General features: G+C 35.5%; 1 protein-coding gene and 1 non-coding gene across 2 annotated transcripts in view; one reads left to right on the forward strand and one right to left on the reverse strand.

The window, feature by feature from the left end:
- The window catches only part of FCHO2 (FCH and mu domain containing endocytic adaptor 2), a 127033-nt gene that overhangs the window by 12812 nt on the left and 96966 nt on the right, over window positions 1-17255 (forward strand). The window contains 2 exon segments of the mRNA XM_012783348.3: window positions 2977-3068; window positions 15700-15774. Of these exon segments, the coding sequence (XP_012638802.3) occupies window positions 2977-3068; window positions 15700-15774 (167 nt within the window).
- Window positions 12040-12146, reverse strand: LOC142874153 (U6 spliceosomal RNA). The gene has a single exon (XR_012921977.1). It is a non-coding gene; the product is annotated as a U6 spliceosomal RNA (small nuclear RNA).

Here is a 17255-nt window from a genome sequence, read left to right on the forward strand (position 1 = left end):
TGAATTATATGGTGTGTGAATTATATCTCAAGTTGTTATAAAAAAAAAGAATAATGAAAAATTTGAGATGGAAAAAATAGCTGTTGATAATCAAGGTTTTTATGTCAACAATTATAGCACACTTGGGAGATGACATTTAAAAATTGTCATTATAGCTTTTAATTCTGTTATTTCTCATGTCTGTAATCCTAGCACTCTGGGAGGCTGTGGTGGGTGGATTGCTCTAGGTCAGGAGTTCAAAACCAGCCTGAGCAAGAGCGAGACCCCATCTCTACTATAAATAGAAAGAAATTAATTGGCCAACTAATATATATATAGAAAAAATTAGCCGGGCATGGTGGTACATGCCTGTAGTCCCAGCTACTCGGGAGGCTGAGGCAGGAGAATTGCTTGAGCCCAGGAGTTTGAGGTTGCTGTGAGCTAGGCTGACGCCATGGCACTCACTCTAGCCTGAGCAACAAAGTGAGACTCTGTCTCAAATAAAATAAAATAAAATAAACAGTACTGTAGAGAATGTTCTTGAGCCCAGAAATTTGAGTTCGCAGTGAGCTATGATTGTGCCACTGCACTCCAGCCTGGGTGACAGAGACCCTATCTGTGAAGAGAAAAGAAAAAAGGAAGGGAGGAGGGAAGGGAAAAGGGAAAGAGAGAAGAGAGGGAGGAGGGGAGGGGAGAAGGAAGAGGAGGGGGAAGGGAAAGGAGGAGATGGGATGTAGTGACATTTTTTGACCTCAAAATTAAGGAATCCCCAAATATGAAGAAATGACAAATAGATTTGTAATCATCCAGGGATTTGTAATCATGTTTAACTATTAAGTAACTTTTCTTATGCATCACAAGCCCTGTTAGGATGAGTTTTCCATTTTTTCCACATGAAGATCTGAGAGATGGGGTAGCTAGTACTGTTTCCTAAGGTATATTGTATTACTGTTACTATATTAATATTACTATATTGTGTAAAAAACAAATGAACCTCATTCCTTCTACTGAAAATTCCTAAGTAATATGCTGTTCAGATATCTGAATTTCCCAAATAAACAGCTTATTCCTTCAAGTATTTCTTAGTCAGAACACAGATTGCTGAATATAATTTCACCTTTCTTAATTGCTTAATGTTTACAGTACTGTAACAGTGAAATGCCCAGGACCTTGTTGTCCCAATTACTAGATGGCCATCATCTTGTCTCCTTTTATAAAAAGAGATTTTTTGTTCATTCCCTTGTAAGCTTGATAAATATTTTTTCTTCTAATAATCTGTGTACCTTTAATAGCCCTTTACTCCCAAACCTTTTCTAATTTTCCCTTTAAGTATTTTTGATGCACATTGGGAACACAGGTAACCTGACTCATTAGAATTACATGCACATGAGAACTAGTAGGTGTCAGGTGAAAACCTTAAGGCTTGCAAACTTCAACCTTGGATTTTATGGTTTTAGATTTCAGGTTTGTTTTTGGTTTTGTTTGCTTATTTCAGGGTCCCTGACAATATTATAGGATTTGGTGGGTAGTCTAATCAGATGTGTGTAGTTTCTGTATTATAGTCAAATAATAGAATGCCTTGGAAGATTCAGGCCCTTGATTTTTTTGTCTGTAATTTTGTTTACTGATCTGCATGATATTATTTTTGCTTGCTGTAGACAAGTGATAATGGTTACCTCAAAGAATATTCTTATTTTGGCTGGAATAAATTTGCTTGAAAAACCTAGCATAAATTAAAAGCTAAAGTTAGATAATAAATATTTTCTTTTTCTTAAACATGGAAAGGTGCAGAAGCCAAACGGAAATGTTTGTATTCACAAGAGACTATGGCTTTATGTTACATTCTTCTTCTTCTTCTTTTTTTTTTTTAATTTTCTCTCTCTTTTTTTTTTTTTACTTCTCCTATCATCAGTCCTGACCTACATTCTTCTTGATAAATGGAAATGGGTGTTGAAAATGCTAAGGATATTGTTTATATTATCTCATTCTAGATACGACATCTTAATTTGTTGTGTATATGACAAATTAATTGCTTGCTATATTAGCTAATGAGGTTATTAGGGATCACTTGGAGATAACAAGAAGTTCCTGTGTTTTCTGTTATTGATAAATTATGGAAAAATTATGTTTCAGATTGCATAATACTTGGTCATGTTATCACTTTTATATCCAGCAAATATATTCAATTCTTCATTGTTTCATTTTCACTGAAGAAAAATAAAAACTGCTAACTGTAAAGAGAGCTGTTAAGTTTAGTTTATTAATTGTTTATTATTTCACCTAATAAATTGAGATTTGTTGTCTTTGTTATGTTTTACTAATTTAGAATTTGTAAACAGCAGTTAAGGTTTTTGGGATTACATAGTGACATCGTTCTATTAATTTCCCCTTAATCAAATACTAGCGAATAGCCTGTTGCTTCTCTTTTGTTAAAATTTTCTCCCTTTTCGTTCTTCTCAAGTTAAGTTTACTGAAAGAATAGTGATAATAAAGTATTTTGTGGTGTTCAATGCTTGTATGACTAGTGTGTGACTAGTACTTGACTCTGGACTGTCTTGACTCTGAAATCAAGATTTAGTTATTTTAAAGCACAAACTCTGCTGAGTTAAATAATCAGGAATCTCTTAATGTGTGTTAAAAGAATTGAAATGGGATTTGGTAATGTGTTTTAAAAGGTCCATGTTTATCTTATCTAAATTATCTGCATATTATTCCCTAAAATTTCATACTTAGTTTCATTAATTGTACCCTTATGAGTGATTATAGAGTAGGTGCATATGTGTGTGAATGTATATGTATGTATATATAGTAAATTGTAAACTTTATCAGAGCAGGTTATAACTTTGATACAGTTTAAAATAATACTGTAAATAAAAATCATTAAGAAAAAGGAGCTCGCCTGAGCATAAGAATTTCATATGATTAGTGTAGGGTGATTATATTTTCAAGTTATTTTTATCTGTTTTTTGTTAAACTAAAAATCTTTTTAAATTTTAGGGGGAAAAAAATAGTGGCTTTGATGTCCTCTACCATAATATGAAACATGGACAGATATCGACAAAAGAACTAGCAGATTTTGTAAGAGAAAGGTATGTATTTTTTATTAGTAATTTGTTTAACAACTTAATAGCAATTTCAATTTTAGAATATAAATGAGAAATTTGGATTTGAAATAAAGTAATGCAGGCACACTTTTAAAAAGTACAATATAATTATATTTTAAAGTAGTGGTTATCTGTCATCTATGCATGTGAGAGCTGTATAGAGACTCTAAACGGCATTGTTAAAACCCCTGATTTGCAAATTACTGCTTGAAATATTATCTACATATTTTCCATTGAATGTGCTACCAAGGTGATACAACTAAAAGGAATTTTGTAGGATAAAATATTAGCATTTCTTTAAACAAAAATGCAGAAATAATTTGAAAAAACTAAGTTTTCTGATTTTTGATTTAATTATGTATTTTATAACTTTTATTTTAGATAGTCCTAAGTATATATTTTTAAATCTTGCAAATTTGCAAAATGCGATTGTCTTTAAAAAGATTGTTAGAATATAATATTCAATTTAAACACTATTACAAATCAATATAACTTGATTATGATTCAAAATTAGACATAATTCAAAGCTACTGTACTACTTCTTAAAGCTATTTTGTGTCTAGCCCCACTTAGTAATTTTTTTTTTTTTTGAGACAGAGCCTTGCTTTGTTGCCCAAGCCAGAGTGAGTACCGTGGCGTCAGCCTAACTCACAGCAACCTCAAACTCCTGGGCTCAAGCAATCCTGCTGCGTCAGCCTCCCAAATAGCTGGGACTACAGGCATGCACCATCATGCCCGGCTAATTTTTTCTATATATATTAGTTGACCAATTAATTTCTTTTTATTTATAGTAGAGACGGGGTCTTGCTCTTGCCCAGGCTGGTTTCAAACTCCTGACATCGAGCAGTCTGCCCGCCTCAGCCTCCCAGAGTGCTAGGATTACACTCACTTAGTAATTTTTTATATGAACACATTTAAAATCTTTACCTTGATAATATAGGGATACTTTGCCTTTATTTTTTTTTTTTTTTTTTTTTTTGAGACAGAGTCTCACTTGCTGCCCAGGCTAGAGTGAGTGCCGTGGCGTCAGCCTAGCTCACAGCAACCTCAAACTCCTGGGCTCAAGCGATCCTCCTGCCTCAGCCTCCCGAGTAGCTGGGACTACAGGCATGCGCCACCATGCCCGGCTAATTTTTTCTATATATATTAGTTGGCCAATTAATTTCTTTCTATTTTATAGTAGAGACGAGGTCTCGCTCTTGCTCAGGCTGGTTTCGAACTCCTGACCTTGAGCAATCCACCCGTCTCGGCCTCCCAGAGAGCTAGGATTACAGGCGTGAGCCACCGCGCCCGGCCGATACTTTGCCTTTAAATACAATACTCCATTCATTTATTTAATTCATTTTTTAAATTAATAAATTTTTTGGAGATAAGGTCTTGCTATGTTGGTCTCAAATTCCTGGCCTCAAGTGATCCTCCTGTTTTAGCCTCCTGAGTAGCTGGAGTTAAAGGGGTGCACCACCACAACCGGCTCTCATTCTTTTATTCTTTCCATAATATATATCCCATGTCTGCTGTGTGCCAGATGCTTGTCTGTATTATGGGAATATAGTGGTTAAGATACGGTTTCTGCCTCCATGGAATTTACAAACTGGTAGGAATTGGGGAATAAACTATTTCACATAAGACCAGTCTTTTTCTTGTTTCCACCTCTTTACCAAAGTCTGGGAGTCCAAAAGCTATAAGTGCTCTGAGTAAGGCTGTCTCTACCTTAGCTTCTACATTATTATTAGCAGGAGTAAAAGAGATGCCACAGAACTCTTCATCTCCTGGCATGACCCCTAGCCTTTCCTTTTCCCCAGCATTTTCCTCACTACTCTGTCTACTTTGAGACCATCAGGACAGATATCCTTATGCCTTTTAGCCCTGTTTATATTAATCACTATAAGAAGTGCAGGATTCCGGAGTCATCCTTTCTTTGCCCAGAATCTAGCTAGTCCTTTCTGATTCCTTGGACAGTGAGTGAGACAACCCCTCCTCTCATTCTTCCTTCTCCACTTTATTTTTCTTTATAGTACTATAACCATCTGATATAAGTGGTATTTTACTTATTTATTTTTCTGTCTCTCCTCACTAAAATAGAAACCCTACAATGGTAGGGATTTTTATCTTTTTTGCTTATTTTGTCTTTTAGCTCTATGTCCTGTACTTAGTATAGTGCTTGGCACTTTGTAGGCCCTCAGTAAAGATTTTTTGATAGAATGAATTTCTAACTTCGCTGTGGTCATCCAAACTATCATTATATTTGCCTGAACTTAAGCAACAGCTCCTAACTGGTCTATCCACATTCACTCTTGTTCTCCTGCAACTTTCCGCCTCAGAGATACCGGTCATTTTATAATGGTCATTGACAGGCTTTTACCAGTCTAGGCTTTGTACATACTTATTCTTCTTTTCACCTAGTTAATGCCTACTTATTCTTTGGAGGTCCGCAATGTACTTGCTGCTCCATGGATATTTGTAGTATTTATAAAATTTTGTAATTATTCATTTTTGTTATTTGTTCTAAAGTTCCCTTATGAGACAATCTCTAGTGTATCCCAGTGCCTGATACAAAGCCTAGTACAATAGAATAGTCACATTTATTGAAGGAGTGAATGGGAAAGGGAAAAAAAGGTAGACTTTTAAATATATCCTATGCATGAAGGACTTAGCTACAATATCTCATTTGCTTTCAAAATTCTAAGTCCCATTTCACACATGAGAAAATTGGAGTCTGAAAAGTTAAATAACTTCCTAAGTCAGTCATTCAGACTGACTTTTTCTCCTTCCTCCTCTTCTCCCTCCTACTATTCCTTTTTCCTTTCTTCCCTTCCTCACTTCCTTCTAACAACTTTATTGAGGTATAATTGTCATACAGTAAACTGCATATATTTAAAGTGTATAATTTGATACATTTTGGCATAGGTATACCTTTTGAAAACCATCACCATGATCAAAACAGTGAACATATTCATCATCTCCTTTGTAATCCCTCATTTTTGTTCTTCCCTATCCCCCATCCCTATGCAGCAGCTGGTTTGCTTCTGATACTTAGGTTAGTTTGGATTTTCTAGAATTTTATATAAATGCAGTCTTGTAGTATATATTATTGTCCAGCTGCTTTCACTTACTATAATTTTTTTGAGACTCACCCTATTCCTTTTTACTGTTGAGTAGTATTCAATTTATGGATATATCAAAATTCATCCATTCATCTGTTGAAGGAAGTTATATCTATTTTTGAACTTTGTATGAAGTATACATCATTTCATTCATATAGTAGATATTCTTTTGTCTGAATCCTGTTGTTTAATACTGTTTGTGAGATTCATTTGTATTTCTGAGTTTAGCTATAGTTAATTTATAATGCTGATTATATTAAATTATAGTAGTTTACTTTAGGGTTCACTCTTGGTGTTGACATTCTGCGGATTTGGTAGAGTAAGTGTATAATGGCATGTATCCATCATTATAGTAGCATACAGAGTATTTTCACTGTCCTAAAAATCCTCTGTACTCTGCCTATTCATCCCTCCCCAGCCCCTGGCAACCACTGATCTTTTTACTGTCTTCATAGTTTTACCTTTTTCAGAATGGTCATATAGTTGAAATCATATAGTATGTAGCCTTTTCAGATTGGCTTCTTTTACTTTTTAATATACATTTAAATCTCTTCATATCTTTTCATCAGATTCATTTCTTTTTCATGCTTCATAATATTCCATTGTCTATATATTACAACACTTTATTCATTTATCTATTGAAGGGCATCTTGGTTGCTTCTATGTTTTGGAAATTATGAATTAAGCTGTTATAAACATCTGTGTGCAAGTTTTTGTAAGTCATAAGTTTTCCAGTCCTTTGAGTTAAACACCAAGGAGCACAATTGCTGGCTCTTATGGAAAGAGTATATTTAATTTTTAAGAAACCAACAGGGCCGGGCACGGTGGCTCACACCTGTAATCCTAGCACTCTGGGAGGCCGAGGAGGGCGGATTGCTCAAGGTCAGGAGTTCGAAACCAGCCTGAGCAAGAGCGAGATCCCGTCTCTACTATAAATAGAAAGAAATTAATTGGCCAACTAATATATATAAAAAAAATTAGCCGGGCATGGTGGCACATGCCTGTAGTCCCAGCTACTTGGGAGGCTGAGGCAGCAGGATTGCTTGAGCCCAGGAGTTTGAGGTTGCTGTGAGCTAGGCTGATACCACGGCACTCACTCTAGCCTGGGCAACAAAGCAAGACTCTGTCTCAAAAAAAAAAAAAAGAAACCAACAAATAGTTTCCCAAAGTGGTTGTACCATTTTGCATTCCTAACTGCAGTGAGTGAGAGTTCCTGTTAATCCACATCCTTACCAGCATTTGTCATTGTCAGTATTCTGGATTTGGGCCATTCTAATAGGTGTGTAGTGATATCTCATTGTTTTAATTTACATTTCTTTGATGCCCTTTTGTGCATATGTCTTGGTACCCGTATACACATTTTATTTGGTATATGTACTGGAGTAGAATTGTGAGGTTGTAGGGTGTATATATGTGTTTAATACTAGTGAATCATGCCTAAGAATTTTCCAGGGTACTTGTATCAGTTTATGCCACTCCTATCCTTGTTTGAGAGTTCCAGTTGCTTCATGTTCTTATCAACACTTAGTATTGTCAGTCTTGTAATGTTTTAGCTTTTCTGATAGTAGAGGTATCTCAGGTATTTCATTATGATTTTAATTTATATTTGTCTGATGAGTAGTAAGATTAAACATCCCTTTATATGTTGATTGGCCATTTGCCTCTTTTTTTATGAAGTGCCTGTTCATGTCTTACCCATTTTTCTGTTGTTTTTTTTCCTTTTAAAAAATAGATTGGAGAATTCTTTATATTTTCTAAGTAAAAGCACTTTGTCAGTTATGTGTTGCAAATATATATAAATGTACTTTTTAAATATATATATTGACTTTGTGTGTAGCAACCCAACAAGTCTTATTTATTCTGATAATCTATAGATTCTTTTGGATTTTCTGTGTACAGTCATTGTGTGTAAATGACAGTTTTATTTCTTCCTTTCCTTGTCTTTTTTTTTTTTTTTTGAGACAGAGTCTCGCTTTGTTGTCCAGGCTAGAGTGAGTGCCGTGGCGTCAGCCTAGCTCACAGCAACCTCAAACTCCTGGGCTCGAGCGATCCTCCTGCCTCAGCCTCCCGAGTAGCTGGGACTACAGGCATGCGCCACCATGCCCGGCTAATTTTTTATATATATATATCAGTTGGCCAATTAAGTTCTTTCTATTTATAGTAGAGACGGGGTCTCGCTCTTGCTCAGGCTGGTTTTGAACTCCTGACCTTGAGCAATCCGCCCGCCTCGGCCTCCCAAGAGCTAGGATTACAGGCGTGAGCCACCGCGCCCGGCCCCTTTCCTTGTCTTATGCCTTTTATTTCTTTTTCTTGACACTGTACTGGCTAAAACCTCCAGTGTAGTGTTGGCTAGAAATAGTGATGATGGGCATCTTTGTTTCTAGTCTCACATTTCACCCTTAAATATGATATGTTTATTCTAGGTTTTTCCCCTACTGTTTTTGGGAAACAGTATATAAAAGGTAAAAGGAAATTCTCTTTTGTATATTATTTTGCAAAGGTTTTTTTAAGAATCATGAATGGATGTTGAATTTGGCCAAATATTTTTCCTGCATCTACTAAAGTAGTATGTTTTTCCTTTTTATTTCTCTCCCCTACTCTGCTGCTTCACCCATTTATGTGAATTACATTGAAATTTAATTTTTTTATTTAGTTTTATTATTTCTAGGTTAGCTTATTAAACTCTTCTTTTTCTTGCATACATCTAACCTAGAAATCTTACTTTAATCTCCTTCTTCCATTTGAACTCAACCCTGGGCTCTAAGAAATACTATTTCACTATTACCTCCAACCATGGTTAAGAGGTGTGATCAGAACTCCACCCATAGTCTCTATGGCTACTGTCAGAACACTTCATTAGAGTTCTGATGGAGGGAAGGAAGGCAGCTAGAACAGGCCTTGTTCCCTTGCCTGATTTCTGTTGATGCCATATATTACCTAATATCCTACTGGACAACTCTTCATGTGGCCTGATGTCCTGGTCACACAGGTCACTGAGAGCCTTTTTAGTATAAGTGTTGGAAACTATTTCTGTCAGTAGCACTGACCCTAATTCCTCTCAGCGAGGTTGGGGAAACAACTGAGCTGTCAGTGGGCTCATACAGATGTCAGTGGGTATTCCTGGATCTCATCCTTGCTGTCAGTCATATCAACTGAAGAGTGATGAGTTTCATAAGTTTTATTTCTCTGAAAAGGTTGCAGACTGCAGGGTGGCCATTCTGACAGACTGGGAAGCAGCAGCTTGGGCAGAAGCGAGAACATGTACTTTAAGATGGGGACAACGGGAATGGGAATTTATGAGCTTTCTTTTGAGATAGAGTCTTTTATTTTATTATTATTATTATTATTTTTTTTTTTTTTGAGACAGAGTCTCACTTGTTGCCCAGGCTAGAGTGAGTGCCGTGGCGTCAGCCTAGCTCACAGCAACCTCAAACTCCTGGGCTCAAGCGATCCTTCTGCCTCAGCCTCCCGAGTAGCTGGGACTACAGGCATGCGCCACCATGCCCGGCTAATTTTTTCTCTATATATTAGTTGGCCAATTAATTTCTTTCTATTTATAGTAGAGACGAGGTCTCGCTCTTGCTCAGGCTGGTTTTGAACTCCTGACCTTGAGCAATCCACCCGTCTCGGCCTCCCAGAGAGCTAGGATTACAGGCGTGAGCCACCGCGCCCGGCCCTATTTTATTATTCTTTAAAAATAATTTATTTCTTTTATTTACTTTTTTTTGTTGTTGTTATATATTTTTTTCACTGGAAAGTGCTTAAGCATGAGATAGAGTCTTGCTCTGTTATGTAGGCTTCAGTGCAGTGGTGTGATCATAGCTCACTGCAGTCTCAAACTCATGGGCTCAAGCGATCCTCTTGCTTTAGCCTTCTGAATAGCTAGGACTGCAGGCATGTGCCTATCACACCTAGCTAACTTTTCTAATTTTTTTGTAGAGATAGGATCTTGCTGTGTTGCCTAGGTTGGTCTTGAACTCCTGGCCTCAAGCAGTCCTCCTGCCTTGGCTTCCAAAGTGCTAGGATTATAGGCATGAGCCACTGTGCCCAGCTGAAATTTTAATGTTAAACCAACTTTCCATTCTTGGTGGAGATATATTATTCTTTTTATATGTTGGTGGATCAATCTGCTACTATTTTATTTAGAATTTTTACATCCACATTTGTGAATCTGATTTGCCTGAAAATTTTCTTTTTCTAAATGTCCTTGTTAGGTTTTGGTATCAAGGTATATTGGCTTGATAAAAATGAGTTGGGGAGTATACCCTATACTTCATATTCTCTGGAAAAATTTGTGGAATATAATTGTTTTTTCGTTATGTGTTTCTTAGAATTACTGGTAAAGCCATGTGGGCTTGAAATTTTATTTGTAGGATGGTTTTAAATTACATATTTAATTTCTTTCATAGTTATAGGATTATTCAGATTTTTCAGTTCTATGATTTGGAAAAATTAACATTTTTCTGTGAATTTTTCCGTTTCATCTGAACTTTCAAATTTTATTGGCAAGAATTTATTCTTTTTATTTTTTTTTTGAGACAGAATCTCGCTTTGTTGCTCAGGCTAGAGTGAGTGCCATGGCGTCAGCCTAGCTCACAGCAACCTCAAACTCCTGGGCTCAAGTGCTCCTCCTGCCTCAGCCTCCTGAGTAGCTGGGACTACAGGCATGTGCCACCATGCCCAGCTGATTTTTTTTATATATATATCAGTTGGCCAATTAATTTCTTTCTATTTATAGTACAGACGGGGTCTCGCTCTTGCTCAGGCTGGTTTTGAACTCCTGACCTCGAGCAATCCGCCCGCCTCAGCCTCCCAGAGTGCTAGGATTACAGGCGTGAGCCACCACACCCGGCCAAGAATTTATTCTTAATATCCTTTTTATGAACTGTTTTAGTGTCTGCAGCATCTGTACTTATGTCCCACTTTTCATTCTTTTTTTAAATCACTTCCCTATTTTTATTAGCACATCTAAATGTATTTAGTTTTTTATATCATATAAAAATAAAATGTCAAGGTATATAAACTTAAACTTATTGTTCAATAATTAATGTTTCAGTATTTTACCTTATAAATGATTCAGACATTTTATGATTTTCCTTTTTAACTTAATATAACATGACTTTAAGATTTTAAGTTACTGAAAAGCATTTTGAAACCACAGTGTAGGTACTATCCCTAAGGTCTTTCCTGGTACTCCTAGGTTTCATGTAGCCATGTGGCATCAAAGATGGCTACAAAGGACAGGGCCTGTCTTGTGTCCTCAATTCCCACTTTTCATTCTTGACATTGGCTGTATGTGCGTACTTTCTTTTCTTTCATAATCAGTCTCATTTGGTATTTATTTGTTTTAGCCATTTTTACAAAGAACCAAATATTGGCTTTGTTGATCTTCTCTTTTGTATATGTGTTTTTTATTTCATTAACTTTTATTCCTTTTTCCTTTGACTTTGTGTTCAATTTGCTGTTCTTTTTCTAACTTTTTGAGATGGATACGTAATGATCTTCAACCTTTTTTCTTTAATGATATATTCATTTAAGTGTCTAAATGTCTTTTAAACATTGCTTTTGCTGCATCCCGCCTGTTCTGAGAAAAAAGATTTTTCATTATATTTAGTTTAAATATATTTTAAATTAATTGTGCTTTTTCTTTCCTTCCCTCCTAGGTTATTTAGAATTGTATTTCTTAATTTCCAACTATTTGATGATTTTTTAAAGTCTGTTTTTGCTATTCTTTTCAAGCTTAATGGCATTGTGTTTAGGAAACATACTTTGTATAATTTCATTGTTTTGGAATTTGTTGCCATTTGATTTATGGCTCAAAACAGAGTCAGGTTTTTTTTGTTTTTTTTTTTTAAAAAATGGAACGCTTCACGAATTTGCGTGTCATCCTTGCGCAGGGGCCATGCTAATCTTCTCTGTATCGTTCCAATTTTAGTATATGTGCTGCCGAAGCGAGCACCAGAGTCAGTTTTGATAAATGCTCTATCAGCCTGAAAAGACAGCATTTTATATTTGTTGAATATAGGATCTATATCTGTTCATTAGAGGAAGTTTGTTAATTCTGTTGATCCACTCTAATATATTCTTGCTAGTTTTTGTTTTTTTCTGCTCACTTTATTAGTTATCGAGAGAGTTGTATTGGAAAATCTCTCATTGTGATTTTTTTTCTATTTTTTGCTTTATATTTTTGAGGTCATATTAGTAGGTGGGTACAAATTTAGAACTATTACATCTTCCAAGTGAGTTCAATTTTTTATCATTATGAAGCGTCCATTTTTATTCACAACAGTGTTTTTTTGCCTTGAAGCTTGCTTTGTTGTTGTTATAGCTTCATCTATAATTATAGCCTCAGCTGTAAATGTGTCTTTATGTTCTAAATGTGTTTTTCTCTTATATTTATACAAAAGTTAGGAGCTTAGTATAATGAACTTCCATGTAGCAATTACCCAGCTTCAACAATTATCAAATTATGGCCACTTTTGTTCTGTCTTTTCCATACCACTGTTGCTGAATTGTTTTGAAGCAAATATCAGATTCAGAAGCATTATATTTCATCCATTAACGTTTCAGATGTATCTGTAGACCATAAGGACTTTAAAAAACCATAACCACAACATGTTATCCTATCTAAAAATATATTAGTAATTCTCTAATATAACCAAATATCAAGTCAGCGCTCAATTTTCCTCAGTTGTCATACACATATATACACATGTATCTACATATCCATATCCATGCCTTTTGATTTCTTCCAGTCAGGATTCTAGCAAGATCTATACATTACACTTGGCTGGTGTTTTTTTGAATTTCTTAATCTTTAGGCCCCCCTCTTTACTTTTTGTTATTGCTGAAGAAACCAGATTATTTGTTCTACATAGGGCCCCACATCCTGGAATATGCTGATTACATATCTGTAGTTTTATTTAATATTTTCCTTTATTCCTATATTTCCTAAAAATTGTCATTTAAACCTAACAACATGATTAGATTCTATTCAGTATTTTGGAAAGAATACATCATAGGTGCTGGGGGGGGGGTATGTACTTCCATCAGAGGCATAAAATATCCAGTTATATCTGTTTTATGTTGTTAGTGACCATTGGTGATCATCCCTAGATCTGTTATTTCATTAGGGATTTGCTTTCATTAACATTTTTGCTAGATATGGAATTCTAGTTGGTAGATTATTTTTTAAAAATTTCTTTGAGGATCATTCCATTATCTGTGGTGGAGATGTTAGCTATCAGTCTAGTTATTGCTCCTTTGAAAGTAACATTTGCTGGTGGGAAGGGTTTCGCTGCTTCTAAGATTTTCTTTTTGTTTTTGATTTTTAGCAGTTTTTACTATAATGTGACTAGGTGTAAATTTTAAAAAATGTATCCTGTTAAGTTTGTTGGGCTACTTGGATCTATGTTTTGTTATGTTTTGTCAGTTTGGGAAAATTCTCTATCATTATTTCTTCAAACATTTCTTCTGACTCATTCTTTCTCTTTACTCATATGTAAGACTTTCTTACTTTGTCTTTTATATTTCTTCTCTGTTTTCCATTCCTTTGTCTTTCTGAGCTTAAACTGATAGGATTCTTCTCATCTATCTTCTGGGTAACTGATTCTCACTACAGTGTGTAAAATCTGCTGCTGTTAAAGCCCATCCATTGGGATATTGATTTTGGTTATTTTATTTTTCAGATCTATGGTTTACAATTTTTTTTTTCAAATTTGGTATACTTTTGTGCACTCCTTAAAATGATTTCTGGTTCTCTACTGAAGTTATTATTATTATTTTTTTGAGACAGGGTCTCACTTTGTTGCCCAGGCTAGAGTGAGTGCCGTGGAGTCAGCCTAGCTCACAGCAACCTCAGACTCCTGGGCTCAAGCAATCCTCCTGCCTCAGCCTCCCAAGTAGCTGGGACTACAGGCATGTGCCAGCATGCCTGGCTAATTTTATATATATATATTAGTTGACCAGTTAATTTCTTTCTATTTATAGTAGAGACTGGGTCTCCCTCTTGCTCAGGTTGGTTTCGAACTCCTGAGCTCAAACGATCTACCTGCCTCAGCCTCCCATAGAGCTATTGATTACAGGCGTGAGCTACCACGCCTCTACTGAAATTCTTTTCGAATGTCAAAGGGCATGGAATTTCCCATGCTTTCTACCTTTGGTGGATCTGAACTCAAGTTTGGTTTCCCTTGCCTTGTGAGGCTCTGAAAGGCTCTGCTTCACTTCTCAGCTTCTTATCTGCCTCTTCTCGGTACCCCCAAGGGAAAAGCTGCCCCACGTACCTAACTCACTTCTCTGATATCCTTCTCTTAGATCTTGGCCTACTGATTCTTAACTGCCTCTTAAGTTGTCTGATGTTTTTCAGTCACCCTCTGGCTTCCCATTTTTTCTAATTTTCCTCAATGGGAGGTTTTGTATTAATAATCTTACTTGCTGTTACAGGTCGAGTACCCCTTATCCAAAATGTTGGGACCAGAAGTGTTTTAAGGAGTTTTTCAAATTTTATAATATTTGCATATATATAATGAGGTATCTTGAGAATGGGACCCAAGTTAAACATGAAATTCATTTGTTTCCTATATTCCTTGTACACATAGTTTGAAGGTAATTTTATACAATATTTTAAATGATCTGTGCATGAAACAAAGTTTTGACTACAACTTGTCACATGAGGTCAGGTGTGTGAAATTTTCCACTCATTAGTGTCATGTTGGCACTCAAAAAGTTTCAGATTTTAGAGCATTTTGGATTTTTGGATTAGTGATTCTCAGCCAGTACTGGAAAGTGAACTACTTTTTCTTGCTGTTAAACTTGCCCATTGGTATATTAACATTTCTTTTTGTATTAACTTTTTTAGATTATCAAAGTACTACTCATATATTATAGGATTATTTTAACAATATAGAGAATTTTAAAGGAGCAGGAAAAAAATCACAGTAGTGTTAGTGAGAGGCAGTTACTGGTAATGTTTGCTTTTTGTTAGCTGGTTTTTGTGGCAATAGGGTTGGGAAAGAGTTTGGAGATGAGTTTAGTTTGGATATTTTGAGTATGAGGTGGTTCAGATATTTAAGTATAGTTATACTTGGGGCAGTTAGATATTGAACAGATGATTCAGTACAAGAGCAGTATGGATATCTGGGTTTAGACATTAGAAGCAGAAGTTAGTTGAACCTATCAAAGTAAATGGAAGGACAGTGATGCATATAGAATATTTTCTATTAGTGGTAGCACACATTGAAAAGGTCAAGAGTAGTTATGGGAAAGGTAAAAACTATGACTTAAGTTTTATAGTCTTAAGAAGGCCAAGGCAGCCTTGTATTTTGCATTCATGGATTATGTAGCTATAGAATAATTTGTGGTTTTTTTATTCCATATTTAATGGTTTTGATTATTTTTTAAGCCTAAAATCTTATATGCTCAATAGTAGTTATATAAAACAGTTTTCTAATATGAAATGCCAATTTGTTAATATTTTCAATCTAATTACAAAATGTGGAAATTTGATTTAACAGAGCTACAATAGAAGAGGCATATTCCAGGTCAATGACAAAACTAGCAAAATCTGCAAGTAATTATTCACAACTTGGGTGAGTTAATTTCTTCCTCTTTTTCAATGTTCATTTAGGCAAAGTTCTTGAGAATATTAGGTTTCTATTGAGGATGTAATAGATCATAAGTATAGTAAAATATATGTTTATTAAAAATGTGTTCAATATGGATATGTTCTTGACTTGATTTAAAATATAATTGAATTCACTGAATCAGTTAATGTAGTAATGAAACTTATTTTTCCCTTTTATTAAACTAGATAGTCATTCAGTAATGTAAGTTTTAAGTTATCTTATGCACATACAAAGTATTTATTCTAGTTGTCTGTAAATTCATTTAAATTTTTTGTAGATTAAAAGTGATCTTTAAAAACTCACTTAAGATAAACCTTGTTGAAATTCAAATGCATTAAAAATGTCTCCTGTGATTTTACAGACTATCGTTAAATCTTGCTTTTAAAAATTTGTGTTGAAGACAGATATTCCTTGAAAAATGAAAATTAATAATAAGAATACATTTAAAATGAGATGTACTCATTGCCATAACAACTATGGCAAGAATAATTGTATAATCTGAACCGTAACAACTATGGAAGGAATGCTTAATCTGATTTAATTATCAAAAATTGGGGAAAAGTTATATTTTAGCTAAAATGTTGAAATAACTAGTCTTACATTTTAAAAGACTTTTGCAGTGATATTCAGTAAAGCATTCCTTTATATCTGGGATTCTGATAAATGAAATTTTATGCAAAATTTTATGTAGGTATTAATTTATATTCCAGTGAAGGTCTATATCAATGGTCAGAATCACAGATAATTCTGTGATCCAAAAGAAGGGTTAAGAATGACTACTTTAGGCCGGGTGCGGTGGCTCACGCCTGTAATCCTAGCACTCTGGGAGGCCGAGGCGGGCGGATCGCTCAAGGTCAGGAGTTCAAAACCAGCCTGAGCGAGACCCCGTCTCTACCATAAAAATAGAAAGAAATTAATTGGCCAACTAATATATATAATATAAAAATCAGCCGGGCATGGTGGCTGTGCCTGTAATCCCAGCTACTCGGGAGGCTGAGGCAGGAGGATCGCTTGAGCCCAGGAGTTTGAGGTTGCTGTGAGCTAGGCTGACACCAGGGCACTCACTCTAACCTAAGCAAGAAAGCGAGACTCTGACTCAAAAAAAGAATGACTACTTTATGTAAGTATTCTATAGTGTAGTTGAATGGGTTTAAACAAAAGTCTCCCTACTTTGTGCCCTGGGCAAAAAGGAGTTGGAATCTCAGTTCATCCTCAGTGTGGCACTGTTGATGATGCATGCAGTGACAGCCCACAGTGGTTGGGAAAGCTGAGGAGTTATCACCTTTTCACCTAGAGGAGAATGGAGACTGGTAGTTGATAACTAGTTTTGGTTTTTCCCCCCCCTCCCATTTGTCCTCCTGTTTCTTCTTCCCTCACCTCCCTCTGCTACAACTTCCTTCTTCCTTCTTTTTCAATTTCCCTTCTCACTTTTCTCAGTCTCCTGT

The sequence above is a fragment of the Microcebus murinus genome, chromosome 11 (assembly GCF_040939455.1).
Source record: "Microcebus murinus isolate Inina chromosome 11, M.murinus_Inina_mat1.0, whole genome shotgun sequence".
Classification (NCBI taxonomy): Eukaryota; Metazoa; Chordata; class Mammalia; order Primates; family Cheirogaleidae; genus Microcebus; species Microcebus murinus.